Source organism: Coregonus lavaretus, assembly GCF_964263955.1.
Source record: "Coregonus lavaretus genome assembly, chromosome: 16".
NCBI classification, from domain to species: domain Eukaryota; kingdom Metazoa; phylum Chordata; class Actinopteri; order Salmoniformes; family Salmonidae; genus Coregonus; species Coregonus lavaretus.
This window is the reverse complement of record NC_140003.1, coordinates 12197018-12222818: the sequence shown is the minus strand read 5'-3', so window position 1 is coordinate 12222818 and position 25801 is coordinate 12197018. Positions and strand designations below refer to the sequence as shown.

Here is a 25801-nt window from a genome sequence, read left to right as displayed (position 1 = left end):
GCCGTCCCTTGGGGGGGGGGTTCTGTCATGGGCCTCTCACTCCACCGGGTTACCACCTTAATTTTCTTCCACTCTGCTCACCACTCTCTCTACTCAGCCTAACTAGCTCCACCTGTCCCTGCTCTGCTCTGCTCTAATTACTCTGCCAGCTGCGCTGCATTACCCACTACCTCTCCCAGTATTTAAGGCCCTGTCTTTCAGCTCTCCGGTGTCAGATCGTCTGCAAAGCTCACACCCGGAACCTGTTTGCTCGCGCTTCTGGCTCACCCTGGTTTTGTGACCCCGGACCTGCCTGTTTTTTGGATACTCTTCTGCCTCAGGAGATCCAGACCTGCTTCTGCCATTACGACTCCTGACTACTCTTCAATCCCGGTAACTCTGACCAGCCTTCTGCCTTGCTACTACGTATTTTGGATTTCCCTTGAACTGTACTGCTGCTTGGTTTCATTCCGCCCTGTTGTGTCTGTGTCTCCCCCCCCCAGGACTTCTGGACCACCCACCACCGGCTTCATAGGACGCATCGCTGCCACTGGGGGGGGCACAGACCCGGCGCATTGGACGGGATCCCTGTTACCCCTGGAGCCTTCATTCACTCCCTACTTCCCTTTTCCCTTAAGTTTAATAAACTTTCTGGTGTGACGCAATTGTGGTCCTCTGGTCGTCTGTCTGAACCGTGACATTCACGTCTCCAACTAAACCAAAAAGTGAAAGAATGGGATTAAGCCAGTGGCTCAGGTGAAACTATCCTGCATTGTCAACCAAACACAATTCAATCATCTTTTTGTAATACAGTAAATAGCCTAAAGTTAAGGCTATCTTACAAACTAATGTAACAGTATTTATTCAACCTTAAAATGAGTAACACATCCATTGTCACATTTTGAGGTTAGCATACTGTAACTATAAATGTCTTCTTATGTAACCATAGAAGTGTGCATGTTCAAGATAGCATGCAAAGGTCGCAGGTCTGTGGAGATCTTCACAATTGCTGTGTAATAATCTGCACAGAATCTCGAACAGCATTGATCACTTGCACTATGTACACTCTTAGAAAAAAAGGTTCCAAAAGGGTTCTGCGGCTGTCCCCATAGAATAACTATTTTGGGTTCCATGTAGAACCCTCTGTGTAAAGAGTTCTATATGAAACCAAAAAGGGTTCTACCTGGAACCAAAAGGGGGACAGCCGAAGAAAGCTTTTTGTTCTAGATAGCACAGTTTTTTTCTATGAGTGTACTTTGAATGTAATCTCAACTGCAATCCAGGTCATTTGGTTGTGCTATTAGATGAAGCACAGTGATAACACATTCAATTGTTGTATAAATACAAAATATCTCACAAAGTATTCACATTTGAACTTTGTTGTGCTTTTAAATGGTTGAAAGCACATATAACACATTTAGATGACAGCTAAACCAAAAATGTGACATTGTTTTTCCATTGGAATTTGGTTGTGCTTTTAGATGGTTGAAAGCATACTGATAACACATTGGGAATTCAACAAACTTCTGGCTGTCTTTTTGAGTGGGTGAATAAAGGTTGAAATCTCATTGATCAACGTCTCAACCAAATATTAACACATTGAAATGACGTGGTGTGCCCAGTGGGAATGGCCTTGCACTCACAATGGAATAGACTAGGCCTACATTAGCAAAGGAGTAATCTAGATACAGTCTGGCTGTAGGGTAAAAAGGCCATATACTTTTTTTTTACTGTAACAACATTTTGCTCGAAGCAGAGGTATGGAAAATGAAGAAAATATTTGCTTAAATGGTCGGGGATTATTTGAAGGAGCCAGTCACCATTTTGTGTAATGTCAGAAGTAAACACCTCTGATAGCACATAAGTCCTTGGAATCAAAATGGCAATGCTAGATAACATAGCCTCTGGTGCCAGGACACAGATTCTAATTTATCTGAATGACCTCAGTGTAAAATGTTTTTTCCTGTTTTAAGAGAACTTGGAAAAAAGGTTTGCTTTAATCACACTCAGATAAAGTTCAGCTTGAACATAAAACAATAAAAAATGACAAAACAGAAAACACCCACACTTTTACATAAGATAGTCTAAACAGTGTCTTATTTGGTGCCGTTTCAAACAGCTGTCACCTTGGACTGCGTACAGAACCATTCCATGATGCAGTTCACTTCAAAGGCAGAGTAACAACAGTGAGTCTCCTCTCCTATTCTTGTGGGCCTGTTGTTGTGCCAGTAGGGTTGCTGGACTGTGCCACACTGAGGACTGGCTGTAACTGGCTGTGCTCAACATAAAGGAGCCAAGCTGGACTATGTCTAACTTGCCTCACCCTACACCTGCTCATTACGCTAGGGTAGACCAACAGCTAAGACAGAACCAATACAAAAGACTGCATGGAGTAATAGGCTATGTTTGTGTAATGATGAATGTTCAATGTTCTAAGTAATGTGTAATGATGAATGTTCAATGTTCTAAGTAATGTGTAATGATGAATGTTCAATGTTCTAAGTAATGTGTAATGATGAATGTTCAATGACATCCTGACACTGTGCAGATCTGTTCCATTTTTAACAGGGTTAGACTAGGGCTAGGTTATAAACTGAAGGTTGCCAAGCCTAAATCCTGTTAAAATATCTCTGTAATCCTTCTAGCGTATAGCCTAGCCTTCTGTTCTAGACTCAATCATTACAGACCTCAACAAAAGTTTTACAAAAACAACTCAGCAGCACTGGTTAGCTCTAGAAGTTAGGTGTGAGTGATTGAATTTACATCCATTTAAACTAATTTCCATTACTAGGCTACAGCCTAGGCTACAAGTTTCGCTAACTTGGTCCAAGTCTGACCCTCTAACATCTCTACAGCCCACGCAAAAGCATGGTGTAAAATTAGACATTATCCAAAACCACCTCCAAGGCGCAAATGTCAAAACTGAATTGAGCACAACAACAATTATTGAAGCCCCCTACGGTTTCGACCCAACGCTTCTTGCCCACAGCCAAAAGGCTGGTTCCCACACGACCAGATGATTCTGTGCCAGCGGAGGGAGCAAGGCAGAGGCCTTCAAGCTCTGCTGCCTGCCTGCAGTGTAAGCTTTAAAAAGCACATCACACACCACAGCAGCCTAAGACTTGTGACGGGTTTGAATGGCCAATGTGCTGCTGGCTGGATCACTAGGCCTGCTACTTCTCACCAGTAACAGTTTAGTGTTCCTCGCTGCCACGGCTAATTAGGGACCATAGTTCGGCAGCATCCTGGACTTCCGACATGACGTTGCCTGTTGCCTCTCAATCAATCCCCTGAACGACCCAGCACCCCCAGTGATGGGACGGAAGCAGCCCCAGCCTCAATGCTGTGGACGGAGCTGGCCCCTGGACCCGGGAGGGACGGCCACTAGCCTAGCTGCCTGCCGGTCTGGGGTTAGTGCCAGGCTCCATCCTCCTACAGAATAAAGAGCAGCTTTGTTCCCCAGCTACTGTTAGCCCTCTGCTGCATAGAGAATAGCCATTGTTCTGCTCTTTTAATGAAGAGTCAGCATGAAAAATGCAAAGAATGCTGGCTATTTATTTATGTCTCCTTTACCTCTGTTTGCATTTATTTTCTCAAAAGATATACTGAGTGGCCAAAGAGAAAGGTAGGCTACTTTAAAAAGGCTAATTGAGAATACGCCTAGCTGGCTGACCAAGGATGCTTGAATTGAAAATATAGCCTAACCAAAGCAAGCTGACACTTTTTAAACTGTGGCCCACGTTTACTAAAATGGAGTAATTCGCAGATCATGGTCCTTTGGCTGCCTTTAAGCAAAGCGGCTTATATGTAATCTGGGCAGACTATTGAGAACTCCAGCTATAACAAAAGCTAAGCCCTCAGCCCCATATGGCATTTAAGCAAGTCCCAAAAACTGCCTCAAACTTCCCTGGCAGGGTATACAGCAAAGCCTAAATTAAGATCCATCACTGTTTTAACATGGTGAACACAATATTTCCATGAGAGGCCAGTGGTTACTTGAAGCAGAGGAAAAGCAACATAGGCCTACTAGGCTACATTTATACAGTATCGAGTCACCTTCCTGTGTTCTCATGTGAAGCATACACATTACATGTGACTCACATACGCTAGGGTAGGTTGATGATTTTCCAATGGTTTAGTTCAGGGATGGGCAACTGCCAGCGTTTTTTAGGCCCGCGGATCAATTACATTTTTTAAATGTTTTTAGGAAATCAGTCGGGGTCTCAACTTACTGTTGAGAGTTACATGCTGACCACATCGCCTGCATCGCGTGCATGTTGCAAAATACATTTACACATACATGTTATTCATTCATTGCACCCACACAGCTCGCGTGCGTCAACGAGTGTCTGCGTAGCCAGGCACTAAATAGAACTTGATTCTACTTGTGACGCTTGACGCGCTGCAAGTCCCGCCTCTCCCATCTCCTCATTGCTTTTCAGGAGCATATACCCACGTGGGTGATTGAAAGATGAACTGAGGTCCATACTCCAGTCCAGTTGGTGGTGGTAATGCACCTTAAAGTTGGTTGCCAACCGCCATATAAAGTCCAAAGAAGAAGAAGAAGTCTGAAGGAGGAGAGATTACTAGAAACAAACTCGGTTTACCCTTAAATCTGTGGATTAATTGTCAGCGTAGAGGACCTTGTGGATTTCAGGTAAAATAACAACCCAATGTTTATATCCCAGGGCTAGCTAAATTGCCATAAATGTTTAATGCTTTTTGACCTGTCCCCAAATTAATATAGTTGGTTCAGACTTCGTTTTGATATTTCAACCTGAGTGTCCTGATCGCGTCTGGTGTGGGTGGACAAAATCAATCGGACGCAAGCGCGCGAGCGGTGTGGTCAGCATGTTAGAATAGTAGAATACACAAGGCGCAATTTAGCCAGCTATCGGATTATAAGGCGCACCTTCAATGAATGGCCTATTTTAGAACTGTTTTCATATATAGGGCGCACCGGATTATAAGGCGCATAGAATAGAAGATACTGCTGTCAAACGTTTGACTGGGGTTGCGTTATGCATCCACTAGATGGAGCTGTGCTAAAGGGAATGTCAACAAAACAGTCAGATAAAGTCAAACTTTATTAAGCGTTCTGACAACTCCGTTCACTCCCATGGTAACGTTGTTCAAACGTTAATGTGCATATTAACAATATCTCCCAGCCTTGCTCACTCTTCTCCCAAACGTGTAGGGGAACTTTTCCCTGATTCAGTAAACACGTAGTAAAAGAAACAGTCTGATACCACTAAATCAAACATTAGTGCATAACTCAACATTGTTCAGTTACGTATAACACGTAAAGCTCACTTTTTCAGTTCATTCCCCGTCGACGAATCCCTCGAATTCTTCTTCTTCAGTGTCCGAATTGAACAGTTGGGCGACTACGGCATCCAACCTGCCCGGCTCCCTCTCGTCATTATCCGAGTCAGTGTCACTGCTGTTGCCTGGCAGTTCAGAGATTATTCCTGCCTTCGTGAGATTACGTCTTTTCATAAAACGAAAGCACCAAGAAGGACCGCCTCGAAATTCATCGATGATCATGTCCCGTGCTAGCGCTGTTGCCTTCATTCGAATAGTGACTGTAGAGACGCTTCTACTTGCTGCTCTCTGTTCAACAACCCACTGTTCGAGTTTGTCCTCTAACTGTGGCCATCTCGCTTTGTTCCCTCGGAAACTCTGTTTAGTCTTCTTTACTTGGCGCAGGTCATCTTCTTGCTTCCTCCACTTCCGTACCATTGATTCATTAATGTTGAATTCTCTCGCTGCTGCTCTATTCCCATATTCTACTGCGTGACCGACAGCCTTGAGCTTGAACTCTGCGTCGTAAGCGTGTATCTTGAAAGGTGCCATTTTGGGGTCTTTATACACACACAAGTGGTGTGGGACTGTGAGTAAGCACAGTACCGGTGTTTACTGACTACGGTAGCCATAATGCTGCAAGCGGTGCGGCTTTGTAGTTTACCAGTCGTACTGAAACATTTCATTATCATTAAATTGTTTTTATTGTTTTTTCATACTGAAACATTTTGACAGAGCGCCTTGAGCGCCGTGTACAACCTGTATGGATCAACCAATTAACCAATTGATCCATATATAAGGCGCTCCGGACTATAAGGCGCACTGTCGTTTTTTGAGAAAATTAAAGGCTTTTAAGTGCGCCTTATAGTGCGGAAAATACGGTAGTTATCATGGTCTAATTACTGACCGGAGGGCCCCCATTGATCATCAGATATCATATTAAAAACTGCAAACATTTGTCTCCACCCTATGGCAAAATGTGTAGAATTGCAGGAAATTAGCTGTATAACTGCACATTTTTCTGTCAGCCCCATGGCAAAATGAGTAGATTTGCATGATATTAGTTAGAAAATCGCTAAATCTTCTCTTCGCCCCATGGAAAAATGTGTAGAATAGCAGGAAATTAACTCTAAAACTTCAGTCTTTTCTCTTAGTTGTCAAGAGGGGGGCCGTTAAAATGTTTTGCTCGCAAGGTGTGGGGGGGGCAACAACATTTAGCATAGGGCCCCCAAAAGGCTAGGGCCAGCTCTGACTGCGTGTGTGTATGGATGTGGGTACGCAGCCAATGCGGCCCCTCATGATGAGTTTAGATTTTTTTGTTGTTGCCCATCCCTGGTTTAGATAGTAACCATAGACTAGTAGGGAACTTTCTCAAGACACAAAAGCCATTTTGTTTTTGTTGATCCAACCTTATTCACTTGACTGATTTGCTAATTGTTTGTGTCATGCTTGATGAGAAATTACACACAGTTAAATCAGAGTTGAGAAACAAATTCACGTGTACATCACTTGCCCTTCAGGAGAAAATGTCAACCTTGTTATGTTTAGGAAACAGGAAAACACATGGCAATAGTGTTTATTGCGACTATAAATACCTTATTTACATCAGTATTCAGACCCTTTGCAATGAGACTCGATATTGAGCTCAGGTGCATCCTGTTTCCATTAATCACCCTTGAGATGTTTCTACAACTTGATTGGAGTCCACCTGTGGTAAATTCAATTGATTGGACATGATTTGGAAAGGCACACACCTGTCTATATAAGGTCCCACAGTTGACAGTGCATGTCAGAGCAAAAACCAAGCCATGAGGCCGAAGGAGTTGTCCGTAGAGCTCCGAGACAGGATTGTGTCGAGGCACAGATCTAGGGAAGGTTACCAAAACATTTCTGCAGCATTGAAGGTCCCCAAGAACACAGTGGCCTCCATCATTCTTAAATGGAAGAAGTTTGGAACCACCAAGACTTTTCCTAGAGCTGGCTGCCCGGGGGAGAAGGGCCTTGGTCAGGGAGGTGACCAAGCACCCGATGGTCACTCTGACAGAGCTCCAGAATTCCTCTGTGGAGATGGGAGAACCTTCCAGACGGAAAACCATCTCTGCAGCACTCCACCAATCAGGCCTTTATGGCCAGACGGAAGCCACTCCTCAGTAAAAGGCACATGACAGCCCGCTTGGAGTTTGCCAAAAGGCACCTAAAGGACTCTCAGACCATGAGAAACAATACTCTTTGGTCTGATGAAACCAAGATTTAACTCTTTGGCCTGAATGCCAAGTGCCACGTCTGGAGGAAACCAGACACCGCTCATCACCTGGCCAATACCATCCCTACGGTGAAGCATGGTGGTGGCAGCATCATGCTGTGGGGATGTTTTTCAGCAGCAGGGACTGGGAGACTAATCAGGATCGAGGGAAAAATGAACGGAGCAAAGTACAGAGAGATCTTTGATGAAAACCTGCCCAGAGCGCTCAGGACCTCAGACTGGGGCGAAGGTTCACCTTCCAACAGGACAACGACCCTAAGCACACAGCCAAGACAAAGCAGGAGTGGCTTTGGGACAAGTCTCTGAATGTTCTTGAGTGGCCCAGCCAGAGCCCGGACTTGAACCGATCTCTGGAGAGACCTGAAAATAGCTGTGCAGCGATGCTCCCCATCCAACCTGACCGAGCTTGAGAGGATCTGCAGAGAAAAATGGGAGAAACTCCCCAAATACAGGTGTGCCAAGCTTGTAGCGTCATACCTAAGAAGACTTGAGGCTGTAATCGCTGCCAAAGGTGCTTCAACAAAGTACTGAGTAAAGGGTCTGAATACTTATTTTGATGTAGCCTTGATTGTGTTTTTTGGATCATTGTCTTGCTGCATGACCCAGCTACGCTTCAGCTTCAGCTCACAGATGGATGGCCTGACATTCTCCTGTAGAATTATCTGATACAGAGCAGAATTCATGGTTCCTTCTATTAAGGCAAGTCGTCCAGGTCCTGAGGCAGCAAAGCATCCCAAAACCATCACACTACCACCACCATGCTTGACCGTTGGTATGAGGTTCTTACTGTGGAATGCAGTGTTTGGTTTTCGCCAGACATAATGGGACGCGTCTCGTCCAAAAAGCACCTGGAAGCACCTGGATGATCATCAAGACTCTTGGAAGAATGTTCTATTGACAGATGAGTCAAAAGTATAACTTTTTGGACGACATGGGACCCATTATGCCTGGCGAAAACGAAACACTGCATTCTACATTAAGAACCTTATTCCAATGGTCAAGCATGGTGGTGGTAGTGTGATACAGTATTTGGGGATGCTTTGCTGAAAACATATTGGCTCTCCATTTAAAAAGAAGATGGAGAACAAGCTATAGCAGGTACAGCTGATTAGCGAAAAAATAATATTGCGATACAGTCCAAAAATAATATTGCGATATAGGCTATCATAAAAAATAATATCCCGATACTGTATTTATTTATTCTCCCATCACTAATCGGCCATATGGCCTATTCACACTAAAACATACATTTTTACAGCGAGAAAGTAAATGTCTTAGAGAGAAAGGATTAGGCTTAAAACAGCCCTTCGAGCAAAAAGATGTTAATGGAAATTAAATTCCTACTATTTAATAAAATCTACATGGAAGATTACAAGTCAGCACCGTAGCCTAAGCCTATAATGGAAGTTTACATTATACTCGTTTCTCTCCATGGTCAAGGTCGCATGTGAAATAGTTTGCCTTATCTTGACAGAGGCCTTGCATTACAATCATGTCTAGTTTAAATCTCAGCTATCGCTTCAAGTCCGCTACAGCAGCTGTATCAATGGAAGGCAATTTGCTTTGTAAGGGGAAACAGTTAGCCTTAGTGGAATCAGCCAGCAGCAAGCCTTGAATTTTCCAGGAAAATACTAGCCTACCTGTAGTGCACTAAATCTGTTTTCAATGTTGACTCTATTCTTATGATTACAGTTTAAGTACAAATACACTCAGTGGCCAGTTTATTAGGTACACCGTTCACGAAAATGGTTAACTCCTACAGACAGTGATTCACGTGGCTGTGGCTTGCTACATAAAGCAGGCAGACAGGCATTTGAGGCATTCAGTTACTGTTTGATTGAACATTATAAATTACTTCTATGCTCGCTTCAAGGCAAGTAACACTGAAACATGCATGAGAGCAACAGCTGTTCCAGACGACTGTGTGATCACGCTCTCCGTAGCAGACGTGAGTAAGTCCTTTAAACAGGTCAACATTCACAAGGCCGCAGGGCCAGACGGATTACCAGGACGTGTACTCCGAGCATGCGCTGACCAACTGGCAAGTGTCTTCACTGACATTTTCAACCTCTCCCTGTCTGAGTCTGTAATACCAACATGTTTCAAGCAGACCACCATTGTCCCTGTGTCCAAGAACACTAAGGTAACCTGCCTAAATGACTGCGTCTGTAGCCATGAAGTGCTTTGAAAGGCTGGTCATGGCTCACATCAACAACATTATCCCAGAAACCCTAGACCCACTCCAATTTGCATACTGCCCCAACAGATCCACAGATGATGCAATCTCTATTGCGCTCCACACTGCCCTTTCACACCTGGAGAAAAGGAACACCTATGTGAGAATGCTATTCATTTACTACAGCTCAGCGTTCAACACCATAGTGCCCTCAAAGCTCATCACTAAGTTAAGGACCCTGGGACTAAACACCTCCCTCTGCAACTGGATCCTGGACTTCCTGAAGGGCCGCCCCCAGGTGGTAAGGGTAGGTAACAACACGTCCGCCACGCTGATCCTCAACACGGGGGCCCCTCAGGGGTGCGTGCTCAGTCCCCTCCTGTACTCCCTGTTCACCCATGACTGCATGGCCAGGCACAACTCCAACGCCATAATTTGCCGACGACACAACAGTGGTAGGCCTGATCACCGACAACGATGAGACAGCCTATAGGGAGGAGGTCAGAGACCTGGCCGTGTGGTGCCAGGACAACAACCTCTCCCTCATTGTGATCAAGACAACGGAGATGATTGTGGACTACAGGAAAAAGAAGAGGACCGAGCACGCCCCCATTCTCATCGACAGGGCTGTAGTGGAGCAGGTTGAGAGCTTCAAGTTCCTTGGTGTACACATCACCAACAAAGTAACATGGTCCAAGCACACCAAGACAGTCGTGAAGAGGGCACGACAAAACGTATTCCCCCTAAGGAGACTGAAAAGATTTGGCATGGGTCCTCAGATCCTCAAAAGGTTCTACAGCTGCACCATCGAGAGCATTTTGACTGGTTATGCATCACTGCATGGTATTGCTACTGCTCAGCCTCCGACCGCAAGGCACTACAGAGGGTAGTGCGTACGGCCCAGTACATCACTGGGGCCAAGCTTCCTGCCATCCAGGACCTCTATACCAGGCGGTCTCAGAGGAAGGCCCTAAAAATTGTCCAAGACTCCAGCCACCCTAGTCATAGACTGTTCTCTCTGCTACCGGCAAGCGGTACCAGAGCGCCAAGTCTAGGTCCAAGAGGCTTCTAAACAGCTTCTACCCCCAAGCCATAAGACTCCTGAACATCTAATGAAATGGCTACCCAGACTATTTGCATTGCCCCCCCACCCCTCTTTTACGCTGCTGCTACTCTCTGTTTATTATCTATACATAGTCACTTTAATAACTCTACCTACATGTACATATTACCTCAATTACCTCGACTAACCGGTGCCCCCGCACATTGACTCGGTACTGGTACCCCCTGTGGCGCAGTGGTCTAAGGCACTAGAGCTGTGCCACTAGAGATCCTGGTTCGAATCCAGGCTCTGTCGTAGCCGGCCGCGACCGGGAGACCCATGGGGCGGCGCACAATTGGCCCAGCGTCGTCCAGGGTAGGGGAGGGAATGGCCGGCAGGGATGTAGCTCAGTTGGTAGAGCATGGCTTGCAACGCCAGGGTTGTGGGTTCGATTCCCACGGGAGGCCAGTATATAAAAAAAATAATGTATGCACTCACTAACTGTAAGTCGCTCTGGATAAGAGCGTCTGCTAAATGACTAAAATGTATATAGCCTCGCTATTGTTATTTTTACTGCTGCTCTTTAATTATTTAACTTTTATTTAGTATTATTTTATATTGTATGTTTTGTGATTTTTTTTTGTATTCTTTCTTACAACTGCATTGTTGGTTAAGGGCTTGTAAGTAAGCATTTCACTGTAAGGTCTACACCTGTTGTATTCGGCGCATGTGACAAATAACATTTGATTTGATTTGATTTATAAAGAGCAAAAGGAGTGACCTAAGCGACTTTGAGTGTGGTATGATTGTCGGTGCCAGACGCGCCGGTTCTAGTATCTCAGAAATGGCCAGCCTCCTGGGCTTTTCACGCACAACAATGTCTATGGTTTACCAAGAATGGTGTGACAAACAAAAAACATCCAGTCAGCGGCAGTCCTGTGGGCGAAAACAGCTCGTTGATGAGAGGTCGAAGGAGAATGGCAAGAATCGTGCAAGCTAACAGGCAGGCCACAAATAGGAAAATAATGGTGCAGTACAACAGTGGTGTGCAGAACAGCATCTCGGAATGCACAACTCGTTGGTCTTTGTCACGGATGGGCTATTGCAGCAGACAACCACACCGGGTTCCACTCCTCAGCTAAAAACAAGAAGAAGCGGCTCCAGTGGGCACACGATCACCAACACTGGACGATTGAGGAGTGGAAAAAGATAACCTGGTCCAACGAATCCCGGTTCCTGTTGTGTCATGCTGATGGCAGAGTCAGGATTTGGCGTAAACAGCATGGCTCCATGGCCCCATCCTGCCTGGTGTCAACGGTACAGGCTGGTGGCGGTGGTGTAATGGTGTGGGGAATGTTTTCCTGGCACACGTCAGGTCCCTTTATACCAATTGAGCAACGTTTGAATGCCACAACTTGTAGAATCCATGCCCCGAAGAATTCAGGCTGTTCTGGAGGCAAAGGGGGGTCTGACCCAGTACTAGATGGGTGTACCTAATAAACTGGCGACAGTGTATTTCCATTATTCCACAAAACTCCACTCAAATTGGGCTATTTATTAGTCTATGTAACAACATGTTACTAGGGTAAATACAGTGTTAGTACACAGTAAATTGTGACCCTAAACAGAATAAAGCTGTAATGAGTGCCTCACATAGCCTAAAAAAACACAGTTGTCAGCTGAGCATGGAGAGGTCAATGCTTTCATGTAGTCAAATCCCTCCCAGCCTTGTTTAATCCACCTGGTTTCTTAATGTAGGAGTTAGCCAGGCCATAGCAGCTACCAGCTACCCTCTAGATTGCTAATGTTCAGATTAAGAGGGAGCTCTTATGTAAACATGTTCTATTAAATCACCTCCATAGCTAAAAAAGACATTTGGAAAATTAACTGTAAAACCCAGTTTAGATACAACAGCCAACATGAAATGAGACAAGATAAAACTAGCTAGTTTTAGAATGTTGTGTTGTACAACAGGCTGACTAAAGACGGGACATTCAGATCAAGAAGAGGAGACGTGCTGTTGAGACCGTTTCCATGGTAGCGGTGCCTCTTTACAATGAAGAGATGAAACTTTGAAACAAAGTTGCCACTTGTTGTAGCAAGGTGCATTAGCAAACTTGAGTGTCATGAAATACATGCACCAGAAACAGGGTACACTTTGTGACTTGTCAGATAAATGTCAGGAAGCTAGGCTAACTATGTGCAGCAAAATAGCTAGCTAGCTCTCTGTTTGGCTAGCTACCTACTTGGCTGAACACAGAACACTAGCCCACTGTTCTCTGATTGGCTAAATAAATCTGTCTCGCTAGAGACTAAAGATTTGACATGTTGAATCTTGGAAACTCCAGCCGACGACATGAGACGTTCTAAAACTAGACCGTTCAGATCATACAAACTTTGTTCTAAAATCCTTAAGACCGTTGTGTCGTGTCTCTTCTTATGTATCTGAACTAAGCTTAAGGGGAAATTCCAAGGTAACAGAATGATGCTGAGACTCAGATTGACGACACAAACAGCATAAACCGTAATTCTGTTACAAAACTTTGCATCTGCACTGTTCTTCAAGTAAATGTGTTTTTGTAAATGTTAAAAGTTGGCCTTGCGCATAGAGTTGTATGGTTTGTTTAACTTTGCAATCATTGCTTTTTGTTTGAAATATATTTTAAAGTGTAAGATCTGAGTCTAGCATCATTCTGTTACCTTGGCTATTTAAAATACCTTGTATAGGATGGCAGGTAGCCTAACGGTTAAGAGCATTGGGCCAGTAACCGAAAGGTCGCTGGTTTGAATTCCCAAGCCGACTAGGTGAAAAATCTGTCGATGTGCCCTTGAGCAAGCCACTTAACCCTAGTTAAGAGTGTCTGTTAAATTACTCAAAAGTAAATGTACATATATACTCCACCGCAATATAGCATTGCTGTTTTTAAAGGGATATTTTCTGAAGAAATTTAATTACATACAGGCCATCTGTTTTATCAAAGAAGTAGCCTGTTTTACATAAGCCCTACCTACACTGATTGGAAGGAAGTTGGCGAAGAAAGAAATGGGCAGTGATAGCATCCAATCCGGGAAACCATCATCATCCTGCTGACTGCTTCTTTGCTTGTTGCAGTTTAACCCATGCTTATCAATCAGTGAGTGATGCATGGTGGTATTGGATCAATGATTGAGGGGCCCAATACAGTTTTGCCATCATTAGCCTTGCAGGCTGAAGTGAAACACTCATCTGAGTCACACGCTCACTCAGGCAATTAATGGCGCTGCCGGCCAGCGGGTATTACTGACAATCAGCGGGGTTTAAATAGCAGTAAATAACATTTACACTTTTTACATTTAAGTCATTTACCAGACGCTCTTATCCAGAGCGACTTACAAATTGGGTTCCTCTAGCCTACTTTTTTAGGCTTGTTAGTCGAAAAGCAGGCCAGGCAGGCAGGCGTTCAAGCTAGGCATTCCTTGGTGTTGTTCACATATCATGAAAAGCAGCCAGGTTATCCTAAAAGCAGACGGGATTAGGAAGAAGGCTTCAATCCCCTGGTAGGCCTAGACAGTGTGACGTCAACCCTGGCTGTGTCTCAAATGGCACTCTATCCCATAGTGCACTACTTTTGACCAGGGCCCATAGAGCTCTGGTCAAAAGTAGTGCATTATATAGGGAATAGGGTACCATTTGGGACGCACTCACTTACGAAAAAGATTGACGTCAGAGTGCAGTATAACTGCAGTACACTATAGTATAACTGTAGTTAGAATGCAGTATAACTGCAGTAGGCTGCAATTACTGCGTCCAAAATACCACAGTCGACTTCAGTTACTGCACTTTTACTGCAGTTTCAAAACTGCAATCTTTTTTTGTAAGCACCCCTCTGGCCAGAGGTCTGCTCCCTGCCTCCCTCTCCTCCGACACACGCAGCAATTACGCCCCAACGAGAACACTGTGACATGTATTAGTGACTCCCACGTAAAAACAAATTGCTCCATTAGGTAGCCTAATAACAGTCAAAATGGCTTGGGCCAGCACAGTCAGCAAACAGAGTATCAGACCATAGCTCATGACAGAAAAAATGGGGAAACACAGAATAAAAACAGGTTTAGTTACAGTTTTTCCCTCTTAAATTAATAATGTTTAACCGTTCCTTTTGACAGGTACTCTGAAGTCACATGGCACTGCAAAACCTTCTTAGTCGGTCTGTGTTAGGCTAATTGTGTTGCAGGCGGCCAGGTCCCACAACAGAGCCGCCTAGCCTCCTTTTAGTGGAGTATTAGGTCTGACTACGATAATGTCTGACCCACATCTACACACCTCACAAAACCAGGCCTTACAGCCCTGAGCCCACCACTGATCTACCCCCCCCCACCCCCCCCCCCCCCCCCACACCCCCCCCCCCTCCCCATGTGCCTTGTCTGGAGGGCTGTATTGTAAAGTGCCCCTACAGTAGCAGCAGCACAACTACATAAATTCATAAATGTTTCGTTAGTCATCGCATTTGAACACAGAATCTCTGAACAGGCTATGTTGTGCTTTAGTATGTAATGCAAAACATAAGATAGATGTTTTTTTTAAGGCCATGTTTTAGGATGCTGAAACATTGCAAACGTGTAGTATAGTAAGCAATGTATGTTTTAGCTTAAAGTACAGAAAATGGAAGATACAGAAGATGGATGGAGCACAATTTGCCTAAATCAACTAGCTAGGTTACTAATTTTGTCAGACAGCTAGCTGTTCAGGTGGTTATTGAGTAAACACAGTTGGCTACACATCACATTTACAGAAGCAGTGTAGGTACAAGTAAACCTAGCATTGGCCTATACGGGCTGATGAACAACCATTTTCACTGAACACTGAATGTCCCACTCAGAAAGGCATTTTCGAATTTGCAAGACTACTCTTTGGTCCACGGATAGAGCCGATGGGGCAAACAAACAGCTGTCCTACTTAAATTGCTGCCGTTTGCATATCAGATCAACAAGGGAGAAAACTTGCTGAATAGAGTTTAGTTTCCTTCATGTATAACTTCACCCCACCCACTAAAATAAAGGTAATAATTGACTTGATAGACTACTAGCTAGACTCTTAGATTGTGTGATTTTCTGATTAATTTGCATGAGAGATTTTGTTAATGTGGTTTTCTACCCTTTCCCAACAATTCATTGATTATTTGATGCAGATCAATGAAAAAACATGTCAAGAAACTAAAGAAAAAGAAAAAAATATATATTAGATCAATTGTTGCAACTTCTATCTCATCATGATTTTCATACTTAGCTAGCTACTGTAGCTAAACACAAAAGATGAACGGGCTTGATTTGAGTTGAGAGGATGACTGAGTTGAGTAGCTAGGTTGCGGTCAGCCCAACACAGCTGCAGTGCCAGCGCAAATGAGGCATGGCGCTCGACAAATGGGAAACTTATCCATGTTCGATAAGAAAGTATTTTGAATTTGTGAACATACCAAAACGATTGCGAATCTCTCCTCCAATTCACCTGGCTCCGGCATAGGTAGTTTCAGAGGCATGTTATGTCCCCTGAAATCAGTTTGTTGGTCCATACTTCCTGCGTTCCCCATGTTTCAGCCTGGTTTTGATGGATCACAACTATCCACACCTTCCTCCTCGACTTCAGAAATCACAGCAAGTCAAAAAAACTAAACAAATGTCCCCGCGCTAATGCCTCTTGTTTGCAAATTTTCCTGTTTTATCCCAGCCTCACCACTTTAACAGAAAACACACGTGAGGAAATCAGCACATAACTATGGTTCCAAAGAGTCGAGTCCTCGTGAAGCATTATAATGGAAGTGGGGACTTGCTGGAAACTTGACTCGAAGCAACAACCACGCAATCTTTACCAAATAAATCTATCCATATCTTGCACAATTTCTGCTCCACTCCCAGTTAGTTGTAATGACGATGTGCATGATTCAGGTTTAGCAATCCCCGTCTGTGTATACCCGTCTGTGTAGCAAACTAATCTCTGCAGTGCTGACCAACGAATACAGTAAAGAGTCTAGTCTACTCATACGTCACTGACACACCGCACCGCACACACACACAATCACATCTCTACACAATGAGCCCTTTCAGAGACAAGCCATCTACTTGGGGTTGCCAAAAGCATAGTTAAGGAGACGATGTTAGGTAGAGTTGCATGGTGGTAGATGCAGTCTCGTTCATGGTGTATAACCTGTGTATAACCTGTTTATAATAACCTTATAACAACCAATTTACTTAATCTAAAACACTAATTACAACCTTAATCCAAGTCCAGTATTTAAACCTCATAGCCTCGAAGAATTACGATAATTGGGAAATCTTCATTTACAGCCATTGTAGATAGGCCTAGTATAGAATAAACTGGCTATTCACTATACTGAAGATTGAGAGAAAAAAGGTACAACAATCTATTAGGCCTACTTCTACTACTTAGTAGAAGATATAAGATAATGTGTTGCAAACAGGGTGGAGTCCCATTGCTTTTGAGAGGATGACATCAGCTTGGGGATAGTTTCCATGGAGAGCATAGGTTCTCCAGATGCACAGTGGCTTTATTGAACAACACAGACTGATTCAACAGGGCGTCAGTCATGTCATATTAGGGGTCAGCTGGCTACACACATCGCATCATGGACACAATGCAGAGAGGCTGACCTCATACCATGAAATGCTCCAAATCGTGTTGTTGACGACTTACACGTTCTGACATTCTCCTTCTCTGTTTGGTTTCTCACCATTCAATCTGTATTATCAAGTTAAGTGATTAAGCAGGATTTTTACAGGCTTGATTAAGTCAACCAAATTCACTGTCACCGAGTCAGTTGATAAAAGTGGCATTGTAGGCTACAACATGGGCAAAGCATGGAAATACGCTGGATAGATCACTGTCATACACTCTGTGTTAATGTGAAATGATAAAGTTCACAGGAGGCTGGTGGTACCTTAATTGGGCAGGACGGGCTTGTGGTAATGGCTGGAGCAGAATAAGTGTAATGGTATCAAATCGAATGAATGGCATTCCATTTGTTCAGTTCCAGACAGGATTTATTTGAGCCGTCCTCCCCTCAGCAGCCTCCACTGATGAAGTTTGTGAAAAAAATACACTATATATACAAAAGTATGTAGACACCCCTTCAAATTAGTGGATTCGGCTATTTCAGCCACACCCGTTGCTGACAGGTGTATAAAGTCGATCACACCGCCATGCAATCTCCATAGTTAAACATTGGCAGTAGAATGACCTTACTGAAGAGCCACCTTTCCAACAAGTCAGTTCATCAAATTTCTGCCCTGCTAGAGCTGCCCCTGTCAACTGTAAGTGCTGTTATTGTGAAGTGGAAACGTCTAGGAGCAACAACGGCTCAGCAGCTAAGTGGTAGGCCACACAAGCTCACAGAACGGGACCGCCGAGTGCTGAAGCACGTGGCGCGTAAAAATTGTCTATCCTCGGTTGCACCACTCACTACCGAGTTCCAAACTGCCTCTGTTAACAATGTCAGCACAAGAACTGTTCATCGGGAGCTTCATGAAATGGGTTTCCATGGCTGAGCAGCCGCACACAAGCCTAAGATCACCATACGCAATGCCAAGCGTCAGCTGGAGCGGTGTAAAGCTCGCCGTCATTGGACTCTGGAGCTGTGGAAACGCGTTCTCTGGAGTGATGAATCACGCTTCACCATCTGGCAGTCCGACGAACAAATCTGTGTTTGGTGGATGCCAGGAGAACGCTGCCTGCCCCAATGCATAGTTTTTATTTATTTTATTTTTATTTTATTTTATTTCACCTTTATTTAACCAGGTAAGCCAGTTGAGAACAAGTTCTCATTTACAACTGCGACCTGCCCAAGATAAAGCAAAGCAGTGCGATAAAAACAACAACAACACAGAGTTACATATGGAATAAACAAAATGTACAGTCAATAACACAATAGAAAATCTATATACAGTGTGTGCAAATGTAGTAAGTTATGGAGGTAAGGCAATAAATAGGGCATAGTGCAAAATAATTACAATTTAGTATTAACACTGGAGTGATAGATGTGCAGAAGATGATGTGCAAATAGAGATACTGGGGTGCAAATGAGCAAATTAGCAAAATAAATAACAATGTAAATAACAATATGGGGATGAGGTAGTTGGGTGGGCTAATTACAGCTGTGTACAGGTGCAGTGATCGGTAAGCTGCTCTGACAACTGATGCTTAAAGTTAGTGAGGGAGATAAGTGTCTCCAGCGCGTACAGGTCACAATGGTGGGTAGAATATGGGGCTTCGGTGACAAAACGGATGGCACTGTGATAGACTACATCCAATTTGCTGAGTGGAGTGTTGGAAGCTATTTTGTAAATTACTTTGCCGAAGTCAAGGATCGGTAGGATAGTCAGTTTTACGAGGGCATGTTTAGCAGCATGAGTGAAGGAGGGTGTAACAGTTTGGATCTAGGGTGTCACCCCCTTTGAAGAGGGGGATGACCGTGGCAGCTTTCCAATCTCTGGGGATCTCAGATGATACGAAAGAGAGGTTGAACAGGCTAGTAACAGGGGTTGCGACAATTTCGGTGGCTAATTTTAGAAAGAAAGGGTCCAGATTGTCTAGCCCAGCTGATTTGTAGGGGTCCAGATTTAGCAGCTCCTTCAGGACATCAGCTATCTGAATTTGGGTGAAGGAGAAGCGGGGGGGGGGGGGGGGGGGGGCATGGGCAAGTTGCAGCAGAGGGTGCAGAGCTGGTGGCCGGGGTAGGGGTAGTCAGGTGGAAAGCATGGCCAGCCATGGCAAACTGCTTATTGAAATTCTCGATTATCGTAGATTTATCGGTGGTGACAGTGTTTCCTAGCCTCAGTGCAGTGGGCAGCTTGGAGGAGGTGCTCTTATTCTCCATGGACTTTACAGTGTCCCAAAACTTTTTGGAGTTAGTGCTACAGGATGCAAATTTCTGTTTGAAAAAGCTAGCCTTTGCTTTCCTAACTGATTGTGTATATTGGTTCCTGACTTCCCTGAAAAGTTGCATATCGTGGGGGCTGTTCGATGCTAATGCAGTACGCCACAGGATGTTTTTGTGCTGGTCAAGGGCAGTCAAGTCTGGGCTGAACCAGGGGCTATATCTGTTCTTAGTTCTGAATTTTTTGAATGGGGCATGCTTATTTAAGATGGAGAGGAAAGCACTTTTAAAGAACAACCAGGCATCCTCTACTGACGGAATGAGGTCAATATCCATCCAGGATACCCGGGCCAGGTCAATTAGAAAGCCCTGCTCGCTGAAGTGTTTTAGGGAGCGTTTGAAAGTGATGAGGGGTGGTCGTTTGACCGCGAACCCATTACGGACGCAGGCAATGAGGCAGTGATCGCTGAGATCCTGTTTGAAGACAGTGGAGGTGTATTTAGAGGGTGAATTAGTCAGGATGATATCTATGAGGGTGCCCATGTTTACGGATTTAGGGTTGTACCTGGTAGGTTCCTTGATAATTTGTGTGAGATTGAGGGCCAACTGTACGGTTTGATGGAGGAGGAATAATAGTCTGGGTCTGTTTTTCCTGGTTCGGGCGACATTCTAGACGATTCTGTGCTTCCAACTTTGTGGCAACAGTTTGGGGAAGGCCCTTTCCTGTTTCAGCATGACAATGCCCCCGTGCACAAAATGAGTTCCATACAGAAATGGTTTGTCGAGATCTGTGTGGAAGAACTTGACTGGCCTGCACAAAGCCCTGACCTCAACCCCATCGAACACATTTGCGATGAATTGGAACGCTGACTGCGAGCCAGACCTAATCGCCCAACATCAGTACCCGACCTCACTAATGCTCTTGTGGCTGAATGGAAGCAAGTGCCCGCAGAAATGTTCCAACATCTAGTGGAAAACTTTCCCAGAAGAGTGGAGGCTGTTATAGCAGCAAAGGGGGGACCAACTCCATGCCCATGATTTTGGAATGAGATATCCACATACTTTTGGTCATGTAGGCATACAACAACAATTGTAATACCTGTTTCAAAACCAGTAAGCCTATCTTAATAACATTGTCATTACAATCATGCCCTTTTTTTTTTACATAATATTATAACCTTCATCACTTAGCTATAATAATTGCAATTTATCTTTCTCTCCAAGCTGTAATCCATTGGCTTAGGGGCTCAACAACTGGCCTATTATTCCCGACACAAAACGCCACAAATGAAGTAATGAACATACAGAACAGTAGTGCTCAGCAGAGCTATGCCTGTAAAATACACAACAATGAACACACCAACAATAGTCAACAATAGCAGGGTCTCTCTCAGACGTCTGCAGTGGAGAGCAGCCAAGGCTGTGGAGTGAGTGGGATAGACACAGACATGATGCTGCAGCTGATGATGAGGCAGCACCCAGTAGATGGAGTGTGTGTGTGTGTGTCTGTGTCTGTGTCTGTGTCTGTGTGTGTGTGTGTGTGTGTGTGTGTGTGTGTGTGTGTGTGTGTGTGTGTGTGTGTGTGTGTGTGTGTGTGTGTGTGTGTGTGTGTGTGTGTGTGTGTGTGGATGGAGATGGGAATGAGATACATTGATTTCCTGGTGGAGGGTGGGGGTGGTTGCAGACATGCCAGGGCCTCAGCTGGCTGAGAAAGGCAGGGAGACAGGGAGTGTCAGTAGTCCCCTGGAACTGAAGAGAAAGACAGTATAACATGTTTTAGCCTATTTAGCCTATGACAACTGCTAGGCTAAACACTGCAGTATATGTTTTGTATCACAATGAATAATGACTTAATAGACACCTCCAAAGAAGGCTTTTTTGGCCTACTCCACATAGAAGAATGGGGGAATATGGTGTTTCAGAGGGAGACACCCCACAGCTGCACAGTGCTGCGAGGCCTACAGAAATCCACACTAAGGCAGTCCTAAGAGGGCCCAAAGTGCACCGCAAGGAAATGTAAAATGCCAAACAGATGCCAAAAATAAAGAGAGCACAATCAAATCTCTGTGTCAGGAATCTCCCAGGGACACCATTTCACAGATGTTGCTAAATTTGTCTACAAAGCCAAAGGAAGTAGTGTTCTTAAACGTCAGAGTGCTCATGAGACCGGGAGAAGACGTGGCACAAAGAGAACATTGTGGTGGAGCCACGACAGAGCCAGAGTTTACAACCCTCCCTAACCCCAAAGCTGTCTGTTAATCAGTGGGCAAGATTTTACACATCACCCACATAGGGACTCACCTCAGGTCATTCTATAAACCACAGGAGGCTGATGAGGGGGAAACGCCTCATAATAATGGCCAGAACGGAGCGAATGGAATGGCATTAAACACCTGGAAACCATGTGTTTGATGTATTTGATACGAATTCCACCTATACCGCTCCAGTCAATACCACGATCCCGTTCTCCCCAGTTAAGGTGTCACCAACCTCCTGTGCTATAAACATAAATAAAATGTGACATTTCGAAACATCCATTTTAGTTCAGAGTAAACAGTGGTATAGGAGGTTGGACGTTATAATTTTCAGGCCATTTAAGCATTGTGGACAAAATATTGGGCTTGTTAAAGATTCCAGCTGGATGAAGATATTTTCTTATCTATGAGTGTGTGAAGTCCTAAACTGAGAACGTAATGTCAGATGCCCCATAGAATGAAGAGGCCCTCTAGTGCATATAAAGTGTATTACAAGGGAAATAAAATAAAGATGCAAAACACAGCATTTACACTACTTTGGAGGGAATATTATATCTTTAAATGTGATTCACACAGCAAGAAATGAATTCTAACATTTAAAACATAACTAGCACTAAGCGTTGTTTCATAGACCTGCCAGTGTGTATGCCAGTCTAACGTGGTGGTACTGAAACTCATCTGTCGTGAGTCATCCAGATAAGCCTGAGGAAGCCATTTTCAGAGCTAGGGCTCCCTAATAGTATTTCTGCTGAGTTATGTTTGTAATGGTTCAGCTACTCTCTGCAATGGGTTGTAACTGCTACAGGCGACATACAACGGATGCATCCCAAATGGCACCGTTCTCTCTCTATAGTGCACCACTTTTGCCATGGGCCCTGTGCACTTTATTGGGAACAGGGTGCCATTTGGGACACAGGCGTTCTCAGTATAGAGTAACTGGAATTGAATAAGAACTGCATCCATTCCAAGATCATTTGTTACTATTTACCTAATGAGAATTCAGATACTTGACAACACAAGTGTAATCGGTTTTTTGTTACGTGATCGGTGGTTTTCTGTATCGGTAAGGATAGTCTTGGCGTTCAATCTTCATCAAATGAACAACAGTGGGGCTGGGGGAGGGGGAGAGGGCTGGAGGAGTCAGAGACCAAGAACTCTAAAGATGATGTTTTTACTCAGTGTTGGAACTTGGAGGAAGTCTACTGTTTAAACTTTAAATGCATCTCTACAGTGAAGAATTGATGAGTTACGCATTTCATTACATACATCCAGTGCCTATTACTTGAACATTACTACTCTGGTAAATTTTATATAAATAAAGGAATGTTTTGAAAAGTAAAAAAAGGCTTTTACTTTTTGCATGTGCACCCAGTTCTCATCCTCAGGGGAAATGTATGCAAGAAAAGCACAAGGGTGTGGTGGTAGCCTCAAGGTTAGAGAGGTGTGTCTGTCTGAATCCCAGGTCTGACACGGTTAATCTGACAGGGGTAGGCTGGAGTGGTTGCTGGCATCAAAATCACCAACATACGGTACTTATTGCCCAAAGGTGACATTCAAGTTTACAATATGATCTGTGATCAAAGTTGATCCTCAGTTGAGTTGGTGCGTTTGTCACATGGTCACTGAACGTTGGATCTAGAATACACAGAGCCAAGCCTCAATAACTTTATTTCAGACTTTATTATCTGCTGGCAATAAACTGGACTGAATGTTGCTGAATTTCTCACAGTTGTACATGAGTATCTTGATAGGCTCATAACATGATTATGAATAATAAGTAAAGGATTTACTACAGCCTTCATGTTATCTACAGCTCTCTACTTGAGATGAAGAGTAGGAAGTAGGGGAGAGAGGTAATAGAGAGAGAAGGAGTTTACCTGTAAGGCTGTATCTGAGTAAAGGTGAAAGTCTGTAGATTTCTTTTACAGGCCTGAGCTGCAGAGTCTTTGGTAAAAACGTTGAATACAGTGCCTTGCAAAAGTATTCACCCCCTTGGCATTTTTTTCCTATTTTGTTGCATTACAACCTGTAATTTAAATTGATTTTTATTTGGATTTCATGTAATGGACATACACAAAATAGTCCAAATTGGTGAAGTGAAATGAAAAAAACAAATATTTTCATAGAATTCAAAAAAATAAATAACGGAAAAGTGGTGCGTGCATATGTATTCACCCCCTTTGCTATGAAGACCCTAAATAAGATCTGGTGCAACCAATTACCTTCACAAGTCACATAATTAGTTAAATAAAGTCCACATGTGTGCAATCTAAGTGTCACATGATCTGTCACATGATCTCAGTATATATACATCTGTTCTGAAAGGCCCCAGAGTCTGCAACACCACTAAGTAAGGGGCACCACCAAGCAAGCGGCACCATGAAGACCAAGGAGCTCTCCAAACAGGTCAGGGACAAAGTTGTGGAGAAGTGCAGATCAGGGTTGGGTTATAAAAAAATATCAGAAACTTTGAACATCCCACGGAGCACCATTAAATCCATTATTAAAAAATAGAAAGAATATGGCACCACGACAAACCTGCCAAGAGAGGGCCGCCCACCAAAACTCACGGACCAGGCAAGGAGGGCATTAATCAGAGGCAACAAAGAGACCAAAGATAACCCTGAAGGAGCTACAAAGCTCCACAGTGGAGACTGGAGTATCTGTCCATAGAACCACTTTAAGCCGTACACTCCACAGAGCTGGGCTTTACGGAAGAGTGGCCAGAAAAAAGCCATTGCTTAAAGAAAAAAATAAGCAAACACGTTTGGTGTTCACCAAAAGGCATGTGAGAGACTCCCCAAACATATGGAAGAAAGTACTCTGGTCAGATGAATCTAAAATTGAGCTTTTTGGCCATCAAGGAAAACGCTATGTCTGGCGCAAACCCACCATCTCTCATCACCCGAGAACACCATCCCCACAGTGAAGCATGGTGGTGGCAGCATCATGCTGTGGGGATGTTTTTCATCGGCAGGGACTGGAAAACTGGTCAGAATTGAAGGAATGATGGATGGCGCTAAATACTGGGAAATTCTTGAGGGAAACCTGTTTCAGTCTTCCAGAGATTTGAGACTGGGACGGAGGTTCACCTTCCAGCAGGACAATGACTCTTAGCATACTGCTAAAGCAACACTCGAGTGGTTTAAGGGGAAACATTTAAATGTATTGGAATGGCCTAGTCAAAGCCCAGACCTCAATCCAATTGAGACTCTGTGGTATGACTTAAAGATTGCTGTACACCAACGGAACCCATCCAATGAATGAATAGTTATGCACGCTCAAGTTCTGTTTTTTTTGTCTTATTTCTTGTTTGTTTCACAAGAAAAAATATTTTGCATCTTCAAAGTGGTAGGCATGTTGTGTAAATCAAATGATACAAACAGGTTGTAAGGCAACAAAATAGGAAAAATGCCAAGGGGGGTGAATACTTTCGCAAGCCACTGTATATGTCAAATCAAATCAAATCAAATTGTATTTGTCACATGTGCCGAATACAACAGGTGTGTAGACTTACAGTGAAATGCTTACTTACAAGCTCTTTCACAACGATGGCTTTGGTACTATTTTCACAAGTATGTGGTCAAATTTCACAACTCTTAGTACAAAACTCAAAACAGATCATCAAAAAGGCAGTTAAAAACATTTTTTAAGCACTTTTTCAAATTAACTAAGTACTACACACAAAATCACACAGTAACTTTTTCACCAAACCTAATCAGTGTTTCATCTAGAAATACCTTTCATATAAAGTAATTGCCTTTAACAATGCGATGCTCACAATACTTTTCATATGATTCTCTTCTCATTTGTTTAAGTACATTTGACCATCACTTAATCCAACTGCGCTTAATGGCTATTCACTTAACCGTTTGACAAACCTATAGATTTTAAACTGGTTTGTCTACTATATAT

The 25801-nt window shown here is 43.7% G+C and overlaps 1 protein-coding gene across 1 annotated transcript in view; it reads right to left on the bottom strand.

The window, feature by feature from the left end:
* LOC311143559 (formin-like protein 2) overlaps positions 1 to 16331 on the bottom strand; it is a gene marked incomplete at both ends in the record, with an annotated part of 73593 nt that extends 57262 nt beyond the window's left edge. Inside the window, one exon of the mRNA XM_084179412.1 lies at positions 16218 to 16331. Coding sequence (XP_084035538.1) covers positions 16218 to 16331 — 114 coding nt within the window. The remainder of the gene's footprint in view (positions 1 to 16217) is intronic.
* Between the last annotated feature and the right edge of the window lie 9470 nt (positions 16332 to 25801).